Genomic DNA, 13,851 nt, shown 5'->3' on the forward strand with positions numbered 1-13,851 from the left:
CATGAGAAAGATATGACTGTGCAGTTCCATCACCTATTGCCGTGTAGAAGCCAGTTCATTTACCGCTACCCTTCGTTTCCAATTTCCTGTTATTGGCATCTCCTTTCCATTCCTGTTCTGCAACAGTTAGCCAGACTCCATCACACAGCTCTGCCAAAAGCTCTGCCAAGACAAATAGGAGGAAAGCGTATGCTTTTCAGTTTGGGGCCAAAACTAGTTTAATTACAGTCAGTGTCAAAACCCTAGATTTCAGGATGCACAATTTCATCCCCTCTGAGTCAAAACCAGCACATTTTCCCCCTCAGGATTATTAATACAGGTACAACAAGCAAGCGACCGAGATATACTCCCCACATTACGCCCGGGGACCCTCTTCCTTCTCCTACTAGCAGAGGGAGAGACCTTTCTCATTCGGAAGCCTAAGAGCAATTCTGAGTAAGCTCTAAGTGCTTTTGTGTCAATCCTTTTACTAGCTGTGTTTCCAGGTTCCTCTAAATCTGTGTCTCATAGTAGAGGTATCGCTGAGCAGACTTCCTGGGGTGGCATCCCTTGGAGGTTCAGATGAGCTGTCTGGTTGAGCAAAGGATTTTTAAAATCTTTCCTGAGCACAAGATACTCATAGGAAACTGTAGAGAGACAACCTCGGGGAGTTTATTATTATTCACGTTGCTGTCTTACAGCAACACCCAAAGGTCAATGGCACTCACTGTTAGCACCTTAAATTTGGCTGCTCTAAAATTATTTTTCACACAACCTTCACTAAGGAAACTGAAAAAGCCTTATAGGGACATTCCCAACCTTTGTATGCCCATATATGTGGCTGCCTCAAAAGACACACTATCAACTCAAGTATTGCTTAAAATTAGACTTCATTTACTGATTACAGTTCTGATGATATTTTTTAAGTTCAAAAAATGCTTTGGCCCCTCTGGTAGCCGCAGTCTTCTCCCATTTGAAAGTATCCTAGGAGGAGCTGTGAACTTGTAGCTCCTAATGACTCTGAGGCTATGCTATGGCTCTCTGCTTAGTTATTCGCTACTAAAATCTCGTCCTTTCTCTGTCATTTAGTAAAAGCTTCATCTGGATGAGCCAGGTTACATCAGAGATGGGTGCTGAAGAGCTCTTGGCATTTACCCAGATGGTTTTGGCCAAGTTTCAGTTTAACTGTTGATCCAAGGGCATGTACAGCAGAGCACAGTGAGAGAGCGCTGAGCTGCTGCTGCTCCAAACCCATGTGCCTGCTCTTGCAAAGAAAAGTGAGGAGCCACCAGCCCTCAGCAAGACTCTTACATGAGATGTGACATTGCACTGCCAGAGCAGTATGATGCAAGCTTGGGTAGTCCAGGCGACTCTGCACCCACTACATGAGGCAGGCTTGCCTGTAACACCCCCATCCTGCAGCCTTGTTTGGGTGCAGTATTCATACCTGTCCTGGTGCTAGTTTTAGCTCAGTCTGTGGGCCTTGATTCTTGGTGCTGTTGGACTATCTCAGTACAGAATGCATTTCAGTGCTAAACAAAATTATATGTGGCTATTCATTAACTTCAGTGGTAATATTTGCAAAGCAGTTTGAGATCTGCTTCTTATCGAGTGACCTGATGTCAGGCCACTGTTTCCTGGTGAAGGATAAATCAAAAACGTAGTGCCTAGGAATATTCGTAGGCTGCTTGATTTTCATATCCACTAGCCTGGAATAGAGGGTTTTTAAATTACATCCTCAGGCCAAAGATATACCTGCTTCTAAGTTTACTAGAAGCTCCTAGTTGTAGAGAAGCAGCTACAACACCTCCATTGTTACTCACCTTTGCTCTCCCAGCACCAGGAGTTAAGAATAAAGCCAGTAATTTCTTCCAGACTAAAACCTTTCTCTTTTGCTAAAAGAATAATATATGATGATGCGTGTGTGGCAGCGCCATCCATAGCCCCTGTCATCCATACATCCGTAATGATGACAAAGCAGAAGACAGATGAAGGAAACCATCCAGTAAGTATGTGCTTTGCATTAACAGTAACCCACAGCGAGAATGGGAATGGTCGAGAAATCGATCGGTTTTGTCTGGTGGGGACTGATCATTGCTGCCATTTCTTGCCTTGGCATGATTCATGTTTTTATTCTGTACTTTGATTCCTTCACCCAGTCTTTTGTCTTGGCTATATCAAAACCTACTCCAGTGTGTCCAGACACTGCAGCCCTGAATTAGAGGAACCAGACAAGAAGTCCTGCCATATTCCTGAGAGCAAGTTGTAGTTTTGTATTAGCATTGTCTTCTCCTCATAGAAATGAAGTATTTCCAAATAAAACTCCATTGACCTCTGGCTTAGAGAAATGTTTGTTGATCCTATATATCAGAGATGCTGATGAAAACCACCTTCATGTTCCCAGCTAATGTAATACTACTATTTACTATAATATACTGCTTGAATTGCAGTAGCACTTAGAATTCCTAGTCACAGACTAGGGCGCCACTGTGCTAGACACCAGGCAGCCGTGGAACCAAAAAGAAAGTCCCTTCCCTAGAGAATTTGCAGTCTTTGGCATGAGCGTGGTCATTATAAAGATAACGATCTTTTTTTCCAAGAAATGCCTCATCTTGTTCATTATCCCTTGCAATTAGTCTCATGGGGCTCCATTTCCAGCAACACGTACCTGTTTATAAGTGCCGCCTAGTTAGAGCTTAGAGAGACTTTGATTCTTCCATTTTTTTAATGAACAACAAATGGTGCATTAGAGATGTTTGCTCCTTCAAATATGCAGCCATCTGAATTTCTAATTGTTTAGCATTAGTCATAACTTAAGTAGGACAGAGCAGATTCTATATATAGCCCGTTGCCCAGCCATTCAAGACAGATAGTGTGTTTTTATTTCTTCCATATTTCTTCACTTGAAAGGAGTGAGAAGGCAGTTGCAACATCTCTAGCCTCAAGTATTCTAAAATTGTGCTGCCCCCATCTTGTTCTTCCCCAGATATTGAGATTGTTTTCAGAATAATGAGATTTTTGTAGAAGATTACATTCTCAGCTCTTCTGATGTTTATTTGGGGGCTCTCAGCCCTGATGGTATAGCTGGGTGATGTCTTTAAGCTTGGAGGCTAAGATTTTTTTTTTCTTTTTTGCAACAGTTGAGGTTGTAACAGGATTCCAGGAGCAGAAGTTGTCCTTGGTATCACAAACCTTCTTTAAATTGCACTGATCATTTTCCATCTCTACTCAGTTTCAATTTCTCAGTCTTATCCTCATGTTGTATATGCTCTCACACGTGAATGTATCATGTGTCTTATAGTACCAAGGAAATCCTGGTTCATAACAAACATACACGGTGGATGTTTTGCATCTGAATGAGGGTTTAATTTTCTGCAAATTCAGACTCCCAAGATTTATCCCATTATCTTCTCCTCCAGTGGGAAAGCAGTGGGTTGGCCACTGAAAAAACATAGCCCCAGAAGTTTGCTCGAATTGCTTCTCCCTGGATGCTGGAAAATGCCACACCAGCCCAGCTGTGCTCAAATGTTTCTCTTGATTTTCATAGTGACGCTTGGACCTATCACCCTAGCAGCAAGGTTTCCCCATGCTTGTGACATGGCTGCAACTTCAGAGCTGAACGAGCTGAATATTGCTGCTGGTGCTAACGGCTGACAGCAGGCCTGCTGTTCCATGTGATGAGAGCAAGGCAGGGCCCCTGGTGTCAGCAGTGTGTTTGATGGCTGAAGCCATCACTAGCTCAGTGGCCCTTCCCACTGGGACATGCTAGCTGGACAGACAGGCTCTCATCTGCTCCTGGCCTTCTGTGGATGGTTCCTCACAGTCTCCCTGTAATATGCCTGCAAGCAGCCATCCACAGTACAGTCACAGCATTGTGGGCTCCCCTCGGTGCCCCTCTCTCAGCGCTGAGTAAAGGGACAGCTCTGGGCTTTAGCCTCCCAGGAGCAGGAATGTGCCTTGGGAGAGGCAACGCGGGTATTCCCACCTGTCCGTCCCTGCAGGGCGACCCTGGTCTCCCCTGCCTCCCCTTGGCCAGCAGCTTGGCCCTTGTGCCTGCCTCCTGCCCTCCTCTGGTTCACACACGCCCCGTGCCCACCAGAGCCCCTACCCAGCTGCCGGTACAGGCTGTGTGGGTCCTTCTCTCTGCCACTGCAACTGAAGTGAACTTGGTCATTCCAGTGGGTTGTTCCAGATGCACGTGAGATGCAAACCCAAACCCTTGTCCTTTAGCCTGGTCTGTGCCACAGACAGACAGGCAGTCTGGATGCTCAGCTAACCAGCAAGATTTCTCTCATGGCCAAATGTACCTGGACACCCAGACTACCAGGAATACTGATAGCTCAGCACTCTCAGGGAGTGCTTGTTTGATGGATTTCCTTGTTGTTACCAATAATTGTGAGATTAGTTCCTGCAGCATTATCATTAACAGCATAGAGGGCTCACACACCTACCCATGCAGCCTTCTACAGCCCTTATTCGAGAGCAAGAATAGCAACTGACAAGTCTTGTGAGGTAAATATAAAGGTCAGCTGTTGCCTCCCTGGCTAAGGGCTGTCAGGAGGAGTGAGGCACAGCCCTTGCCGCCTGCGTGCTTCTCCCAGCCTGTGCCTGCACCTTCCCTTCACTGCTCAGAAGGAGCCAGTGAGGCTGTGAGGCCTCCAAAAGTGCTTTTTGGTGATGTCCAAGAGGGTATGGGCACAGCTCCTCTCCAGATTACACGCACTGGTGGGAATACCCCCCACCCTGCCCCCGGCATGAGGGCTTTGTGCACAGGGAAGGGGAAGGCTCTTGCCTGGGCAGAAGGTCCATGCCTGAGATTCCTGAGCAGCGTGCACTGGCCTCTGCTCAGCTGGAGGTCATGCTCTGAGAGGAAAACTGTCCCTGTAAATCCACCCGTGTGCGAGCCGCTGTGAATGGCTGTGTCCTTCCCAGACATGGTGGAACCAAGAGGATATTCCTGAGGAATTTTTCCTTCTGCTGGCACCCCTAGCCCATAAAATTGTGTCTTGTGGGCAGCCATCTGGGACTGAGAGTATGAACATCAAGTTGTGAATGAAAATAGTCCTCTGGTTGAGCTTATGAACCTGGTCTCGGAAAAACATAAGATTCACTCCTGCCTTGTACACAAATCCTTGAGGGTTGCTGGATAAATCTCTTCACCATCTCGTGTTGTTTTTCCTTACTGGAAAGTCTGGAAAATCAAAGTGCTTTCCTCTCTCTCACACAGGACTGTAGGGAAACCTGTTATAAGCTATAAGTGGAGCTCGGCTATGACGGTGAGATGTACCACAGAAAATCCCTGCGACAGGAGCATGTGACCTCCTTCCTGGGGTGAGGTCATTGAAAAATTGAAAGAGAAATTAAAACTGAATGAGGGAATTTTGAAGACTCCTGGGGTCAGAAGAAAGGGCACATAGCTGAGCTCCTTATCAGTTTTGTTCTTTGTCCTAGCCTAGAACATACTCTGTTGCACTTAATTGATTTATTTTTATAACTTACTTGAATTCAAGTTCTCTATGATTATTCTAGCAAATTCCGTCTGACGAGGAATAACAGGCAAATGTATTTTCTTCTTAAAATGACTTATCACCTTCAGGCATAGTAAGATACCCTGTTTTTTTTTTTTATCTTTTTCTCTAGATTTCCCTGGAATCCATAACCTTTATGACCATCAGATTGAGATTTCTTACTATCAGGAGTACTGGAAGGTGAGATGGAAATATAATGTATACATGTGTCAGTGTATGATTGCTGGCACCTCACAGGGGGCAAGGCAAGATGCACTGAGTTCACCTGAAATAGTCACAAAATGTAGGATGGCATGTTAGAGAGCTGATCACAGGGATCAAGTAGTGATGGCGATCACATGAAGTGGTTATGCGAGGTGATGTGGTGATGTCTGCTGAATGCAACAACACCAGAAATCCTTGCTGCCTTCTGACGAAGGCTGGAGTGGTAAATGGAGTATTGTACCATGGTAGAAAGCTGATCTACATCTAGTGTGAGTTCTTCTATGTTTGTATCTGGATGTTTTCAAAAATACCTGGGGTAAGAGCCATGCCCTCAGTTTAAAATCATCCCTTCTGTGTTGGTATTTTTAGAACTGTGTGATCTCTCTGCTATGGTCAGTCAGTGAGGAAGAGATTCTTCTCGCCTCACATTAGCTATATAAAAATTCAGTGACTAGGCTAAGGTAGTTGTCTGCACTCCCTTTATAGACAAGGGAACGAGGTGAGCTTCTCCAGGAGGCTGAAGGTACTATTTTGTGATAGGATATATCATGCTCTGGGCATGCTTTTGTTTTTCATTAGCTATCTCAGAGTAGCTACAATTGCCTGAGGTGCCTGGGTTTGAGATCACTAAGGCTGGAGGGCAGGTACACCCAGCCCAAGTCAGCAGAGAGGAGATGGGCCTCACTAGCATTTTGCATTTCTAGACATTATTATGTGATTCACTGCAAAAATTACACTTGTCCCTGATGTTTGCAGAATGAATCAAGTATGAATATTTTTCTTATGTAGGGTATGCTGGTCTCAAACTATATCACTAAACATCAAACTCTAATCCAAATATACCTGATATCTGCTTTGTGTCTCTCTTTCACTCCTCTGTGGTGAGACCCCAGCATTTCTTCTGTTGCAATCTCCTTCAGGAATAATAGCTGAGATTTCACTCAGAAACTGGTGGCTCCGGACAAAGGATGTCAATGTTCCTAGGCAGTCAGTTCTGCATTTGAAGTGCTAAGGGGAGTACTTTTTGGTTTGTGTATCTATAATATTTTCTCTTCCTCATTATCAAGGCCTCCAAGTGTCTCACAGTCTTCCCTGCACTTAAACTCTTGCGAGCCCTCTCACACATCACCCAGGATCTGTGGGGAAGTGGGGTAATATGACTATGTTGGATTAGAAACAAGCATGTGTGAGGCATTGCAGACTCTGCTCAGGGCCAGGGGTCAGGAAGAAGGGGACATGAACCTGGCAGGTTGTACAGCCCTTGTGAAAATTGCAGGAGCTTTCCTAGCCCATTCTTATGCTGTATTTGCTCTCCTCAGATTTCTTCAAGGGACAAAACTGACTGCCTAAAGGAACCTAAATAATATTGTAGATGATGAAAACCACAAAATAATCTGAGCCAATTGTCACTGGCATCAATCTTTTGGAGACATGCAGCTCTGTGTCTTATTCAGATCTCACCCACGACACTAAAAAAAAATTATTTGGATCAAAATGCTTCCTTCTTTACATTTATGATCACATTATTTTAAGAGGTTTCATGTCTTTAAAAGGTATATTAAACCTAAGAATGGAGACACTGTGATAAAACCCACCCTAGAGCACATTCAGAGGATTTAATAAGTGCCTCTCATATTTTCCATCAACTGACTGAACTTACCTCCTGTGCCTTTGAACCTCTTGTTGTTCTCACTGAAAGCCGTGCTGACATGCTTTAAAAGCATACAAATAGCTTCTGCTGCCACTATCTACACAATATATTCTGTTCTGTTTTTCTTGTAAGACGCATTTCAGTTCATGAATGCCTGAGCTAACACAAGTAATGTGGAGATAAATCTCTGGTATAACTACTTGTTTTTCCATTTGTTTCTTTATGATGCACAAGATCTGATTCCTTGGCACTTCACCAACAGCATGCGAGGCTGGAGGTAGGTATAACAAAATTTGAAGTGTATAGCATTCCTAAGGAGATGCCCAGAATTGGGCTGTGGCCAACCTCATATATTAAGTTGTTTGAACTTTGTTATTTAATTAAGGAAATGGATTTCAGATTCAACACTGATTTAGCATCGACAGCATATGACCACCTTCTGTGGTCTGTTGCAACTCCTCGCTATGATGGGAGACATGCAAGTGCATGACACCAAGCATTTACAGTCTAGGAAGGATAAACCCAGTAGATTTTCTGTAACATTTTCCAGTTTAAAGGGATGTACATGATTGATGTTGCAACTGAGGCAGTAGAGAAGCAGGACCGAGATGCAGCGGCAAAGACGATGGGACGCAGAAAGTGAAGAACACAGATTATGTATAGAATAGGCAGCGGGCAGGAGCTGTTTCTGTAGGCAGCGCTACCTCCTGGAAGAGAAGATCGGAAGGTAAGCAACCCAGCTGGAGACGTTGGTGGAATAGCGTCTGGAGCCTGAAGACCTTATGGAGACAGGAGAGCACTTCAAAGGGAGTTCAAGGTGGGATTAGGATGCCCTGGAGGCTAGGGCCTTAGCTGGGAGAGCAAATAGGGAAGCACGTGGCAGTGGGGTTGACGAGGTGGGGAAGATCAGCTAGCGGAGCCGCGAAGGGAAGAGCGAGCAGCTGCTACCGCCACGCCAGCAGCGGCAGGACAGGGGAGAGCGGCGAGGGGCAGAACGAGGGAGCGGGAGCCGGCAGCGCGGAGGCAGGGCCGGGGCGAGAAGGCGGCGGTGCCGGAGGTGGCAGGAGCGGAGGAGCGGGCGGAGCGGTGCCCGGGCTGCGGTCCGGGTCCCGGCAGATGCTCCCGGGGCGGCCCCGGAGGTGGCGGCTCCCCCAGCCCTCCCCACGGCCTCCGGGGGCTTCCCGCCCCTCTCCCGCTGGCGGGGCCCCGAGCAGCCCGTGCGACGTGCGGGTCCCCCCTGCGCCCGCCCCTGCCCTACCCCGCGGGGCTCGGCTGCGTGCCTACCCGCTTTGCAGGGGGAAGCGCTGCCCCGGCCTGGTTCCACGCAAAACCCGCGCCCCGCGGAGCCTCCCGCGCCGGCCGCCCCGTGCGGGCGCGCCCGGGGGCGGCGCGGTGCCGGGGACCCCGGGGGTGGGGGCAGGAGACCGCCGGGGCAGCAGCCCTGGTCCCGGGCGGGCCGCGTCCCTCCCCGCGCGCCGGCCCGCCGGTGGAAAGTTTCCCCGGAGTGACCTCTGATAGTACGCGCCCGCCTGGAAATCTCATTCAAGTATTTTTGTCAATGGGGTGGGGGTGGGGGGGGCACCCTGCTCCCCGGCCCCCGGCCCGGCTGACGTCACTGCAGAGGCGATAAATATCTGTTGATATAATTGGACGTGAGATTTGGGGTTGCGATAGCGAAACTCGGCCCATCGCCGCTCCGACGGGCCCCCATGATTTATTCAGCAGTGGATCGGGGCACGCAATCGGGCTGTCAGGAGAGCGTCAGCTTATTAGGCAAGTTCTGCGTGATTCCAGGAGAGGGTCTAAGCTATAAAAATCCCGCGCCCCGGCTCTGATTAGGACCAAATCTGATCCCAAGTTCGCCAGGAGCCGGCTCCGAGGCAGACCGAGAGGAAGGGACGCCGAGCACCGCCGAGTCCCGCCGCCTGCCCTGCCCTGCCCTGCCGCCGCCGCCCCGGGTAGGTGCGGGGCCGCGCCCGGGTGCGGAGCAGGCTGCGCTGCGCTGCGCTGCGGGGGGCTGAGCACGGCGTCCCGCGGGAGGTGGGGAGCTCCCCCGGCCGGGCAGGGAGCGGGGAGGCGCGGGGAGCCGGGTGCTCGCACCCCGCGGCTCCTGGGGAGAGCCGCCCCGCCGCAGGCACCCCACGCTCCCCCCTCCGCCTCGGGTGCGTGAAGGGGCGCGGGTCCGCGCACACGCCTTGACTCTGTCCGCAGGCGCGCAGCCCAGCCGGGTGCCCCGGGGCTGTTCCGCGGGGGGCGGCCGCCTCGACGGCGGGGGACGGCCGGGCCGGGGCTGAGCGCGGCCGGGCCGCGGTGTGCGGGGCGCGGAGGGGCGCGGAGCGGCGCGTTTCAGCACCGGGACAGCGGCGGCGGGGGGCGCCCCTCCCGCGGCCCCGCGATGCCCTCCCCGCCGCCGCGGCTCGGCTGTGTAACCCCCCCTCCCCGGCCCCCGTCTGCCCCCGCAGGTCTGGGCCCCGACCATGAAGATCCCGCTGCTGGTCTCCACGGGAATCCTGCTGGTCGCCCTCCTGCCCTGCCAGGAGTGCAGAGCTCTCAGCAAGAGCCCGGCAGCTGCCCACGGGGCTCTGCGCCAGCCAGATTTCTTCCAGCAGCAGCAGCAGCAACAGCAGCAGCAGCAAACTCTGCCCGTCCTGCTCCGCATGGGAGAAGAGTATTTCCTGCGCCTGGGCAACCTCAACAAGAGACCCGTCGGCTCTTTCTCCGCCTCTTCCAGCAGCACCAGCCACCTACATCCCGAAGCCTCCGCCAGCAACTTTTTCGGGGCGGCGGTGCAACAGCTGCAGCAGCTGCCCGAGCGCTCTCTGGGGAGCCCTGAGGAGGGCGAAACCGAGGGCGAGGCCGTGGAGAGGGAGAAGCGGTCCGAGGAGCCCCCTATTTCTCTGGATCTGACTTTCCACCTCCTGAGAGAAGTCTTGGAGATGGCCCGAGCCGAGCAGTTAGCGCAGCAAGCTCATAGCAACAGGAAACTGATGGAGATAATCGGGAAATGAAACGGCCCCTCCCCGCCTTGCCAAAGAGATTCCGCAGTTAGCACAAGAATAATTACACCGTCCGATGTACCATAGTGCTGCTCTGATGTCATCTCTTTATTTTTATATAGCTTTAAACCTAGAAGGGTGTACTCCGAACAGCCTCTGTCCCTTGACTAGCATGCACAACCGTGTACCAAGTGCAGAAACACGAGTGTCGTTGGTAACCTCCCCTACCTTTATTTATTTCTCCATTTCCCAGTTATTCTAGTGCCATCGCTACGTAGGGATGTGTGAGCATTGGAAGAAATGGTGCCCAGAAGACAGATAACTTTTCTGCTGGGGGCAGGGAGGTGGGAGGGGGAATCTCTGTAAGCTACTTTAAACCCACTTTTTTCCTGTAAACATTTTCACAATAAAACATCTTTTCAGCGCTCGGTCGATTTGGTTGTGTAAGAGAATGTTTAATATTTATATTTTTAATAAAAGCTGCAAAGTAAAGATGGCTTGATAGACTTTCTTGCCGAGACGCCTGAGGGCTGCCCCGCCTCCCTCAGCGCTTACCGGGCCGGGGGGCACCCACGGCCACGGCCACCCAGAGCCGCAGGGAGCCCTCCCCCCGCCCCCCCTCCCCCCCCCCCCCGTTCCCCCCGGGGAGGTGTCCCCCGGCGCCGCGAAGCCCCGTCCGCAGCAGGGGCTGCCCCACGCCGCCGCCCTCGGCACAGGCTGCGCCCGGGAGCTGGGGACGGGGCGGGGGGAGCGGGCGGCCGGTCGGTCGCCCCCAGCCCTGCCGGCTCCCAGCGCAGCAGCACCCTGCGGGTGCTCCCCGGCTCCTGCCGCTGCGGCCGCGGCCGGGCAGCCTCCTCCCGCCGGAGCGCCGCGATGGGAAACGGGCGAGACGCTCCCGCGTCTCTTCTGTGTTTTCTTCCCAGCTCTGCTCACCCGCCCGCACCCCAAACGGGCAGCTCCCCCCGCTTCGTCTTCCCCCGTCCCGGAGGCCGCGCCCGACCCGGGTCCCTCCCGGGGTCGCTGGAGAGGCGTCGGTGGGCGTGGAGAAACTTCCCAGAAGGAACTGGGGGAAATTCTCCAGGACGACCGGGAGAAAATAGGAAATCCCTCACCTCAAACCAAATCCCAGGGAAAAGCTGTTCCAGCAGCCGGAGGCGATGCGGTGGCAGCGGCGGTGCAGAGGAGCACTCGCTCTGGCCTGTGCGAGCCTGAAAGCTTCGCGCCGAGCTCGCCCGTGCAGCCCTCCAAAACTGCGCCGGCGGGAGCATTTTCCAGGGGAAACGGATACAGGTGAGGCGAGGGGTGACAGCCCTGTAGTGAGGGGTGGTCAGGAGTGGGGCTGACCCCTCGCAGCCTGCTAACCAGGTGCTGCGCTGCTTCTGCACGGCCAGCTCACAGGTCCTGCTGGGGTGCAGCACAGCCCCACGGCCCGGCACAGCCCGCTGCCAAAATGGTGTGGTCAGGGCCTCTGGCTCAGATCTCGGGGAAAGATCCACACTTAACCCTAGTGCAGAGCTTGACACCTGGTCCCCTATGGCACCGAGCACTCCCAGTGACCTGCCAAGCTCTCAAACACTACTGAGTGCTGACACCCTGTCCCCAGTGACAAAACTTGCAGAGTGTCATCTGCGGTACAACTTGTGGAGCTTCTTTTAAGACATAAATTTGATTTCATTAGACGGCTCAACATCTGCATGAACACAGAACAGGACATTCAGCATTTGCCTTTTCTGCAGTGCACCACGGGGCCTTCAAATTAAACCTTGAATGAATACCATCCCAGGGCATTCTGCTTTCATGCAAGAACATGCCCTTTTTCCTACACATGTGGGTGACTGAGAAGACAATAGACACAGATTACAGCTGGACAGACGTGAGCAGCACTCCAGCATCTGCCCCACACGGTCAGTGCTTCCAGCGTGTGCATCTTCCTCACCCCTGCTGTTGGGCACCTTCCCTACAAATAATCTGTTTATGTGAATGTCATCTGTTGTGGCTTAGGAGGAAGGGCAAGCACAAAGGAAGAAATGGCAGCTTCCCTCTCCCCTCCTATGTTCATCCTCTGCAGCTAAGGAGGCACTGGTGCTATGGGGACTACAAGGGACTGCAGGGAGTTGCTTAGACACAGCCCTGACTTGGGGCTGCCAAGGGTGCGATAGTGTCACTGAAGTCACCAGCACGGACAAGCGGTGACGCAGGAGGGTACTGAGGAGAAATGCTGTTTTGGCAAAGGATGCTACCAGTGAATATCATACCAGCATTTTAGCTAACAACATTGGTGAAGCATTTACACCTACACAAGGACGTGCCAAAAAGTAACAAAACACTAGCAGTGCTCAGCCTACAGCTGTAGTGATGCTATTTTCCCCTTGGAAACAAGAAATTATTGGAAAACACTCTGACTACAAGACAGTATAGTAATTTGTCCTCATGCTCCCACCCCTCTCAGGACTGTCGTCTCAAGGGCTGGGTACGATGTGGAGGTCAGCTGAGTTCCTGGGAACAAAGCCTGCTTGGATGTCCCTTTCCAGGCCAGTTTCTTTGTTGAATGCAGCCAGGCTGCCTGCGCTCATGGTCCCTCCCAGGAGAAGCATGCCAGAAGCCAGCCAGAGTGAGTCATCATTCATTCAGTGAGTTCAACCAGGAGAAGGAGAAGACATGACGAGCCGGCTCGTCACCCCTCTCGTTGCTCACAAGAGTTTCCTCCACTCGTCCTTGAGGGGTTGGTTCAGAACCAGTCTGTAAAGGAAGGAGAGGTTGACAAATGGAAGAGGAAAAGATGAACTGCATTAAAATCCTTAAGATTTCACAACACGCAGAAAACCAGAATGAAGTGGGAAAGAGGGGAAAAGGCAGGGAGCATGGCAATTTGGGGAGGCCAGCCAGACTTCTAACGCCAGAGAAGCTGGAGGGACTTTTGCCATGGACAAGGGCAGAGGAAGGAGCATGTCAGGTGAGCGTGTCGCATCTGTGCAAAGGGCTTAGTCCTGATTTGGACCTCTGGAATATTACTGCACTGAAGGTGATAACTGCCTGTTTAGAAGCAATCCTGAGCCAGCTTGGCTTGTGTAGCTGGGCCTCCAGATTGATGCAGACCAATGCCAAAAGTTATTGTCAGTGCATTGCCACTCAAAATGATACTTGTTCTGCTGTCATGAAATCTGCCTTGGATGTTTGGTGGTGGTGTGTTTTGTTTTTTTTCTTTAAAGTCTTTTGAGATTCATTTCACTTCAATTTCACTCAGCCCAGGAACAGGAAATAAATAATACAGAGATAAAGCTTCTGCTTATATCCCAGGCTAAACTCTGCTTTTGTTTCCACAGATATCCTATACTTACTGTAAAAAAAGGAATCTGGACATGATATGCTATGGATGCTAATTACAGGAATTATTACTATTTTAAAATTAGCTGAATATTTAACAGACCAGTATAATATGTAGAAATATTTTACTAGCTCCAGTGTTTTCAGATCCCTTTGCCAGAGAATGAAG

General features: G+C 51.0%; 2 protein-coding genes across 3 annotated transcripts in view; one reads left to right on the top strand and one right to left on the bottom strand.

Annotated features, from left to right (window-relative positions):
* The first annotated feature begins 9,833 nt into the window (after positions 1-9,833).
* On the top strand, positions 9,834-10,912 carry CRH (corticotropin releasing hormone). The gene has a single exon (XM_056332726.1). The coding sequence runs from the start codon at positions 9,840-9,842 to the stop codon at positions 10,368-10,370; it is 531 nt and encodes a 176-aa protein (XP_056188701.1). The 5' UTR covers positions 9,834-9,839; the 3' UTR covers positions 10,371-10,912.
* Positions 10,913-11,058: 146 nt separating this feature from the next.
* TRIM55 (tripartite motif containing 55) overlaps positions 11,059-13,851 on the bottom strand; it is a 39,850-nt gene continuing 37,057 nt past the window's right edge. For both annotated transcript variants that reach the window (XM_056333523.1, XM_056333522.1), the window contains one exon: positions 11,059-13,097. In XM_056333523.1, coding sequence (XP_056189498.1) covers positions 12,978-13,097 — 120 coding nt within the window. In that variant the 3' untranslated portion in view covers positions 11,059-12,977. The remainder of the gene's footprint in view (positions 13,098-13,851) is intronic.

The sequence above is a fragment of the Falco biarmicus genome, chromosome 3 (assembly GCF_023638135.1).
Source record: "Falco biarmicus isolate bFalBia1 chromosome 3, bFalBia1.pri, whole genome shotgun sequence".
Lineage (NCBI taxonomy): Eukaryota > Metazoa > Chordata > Aves > Falconiformes > Falconidae > Falco > Falco biarmicus.

Excerpts from the sequence above, each read along its gene's own strand:
- CRH (XM_056332726.1), top strand. The coding sequence starts at position 9,840 with ATGAAGATCCCGCTGCTGGTCTCCACGGGAATCCTGCTGGTCGCCCTC.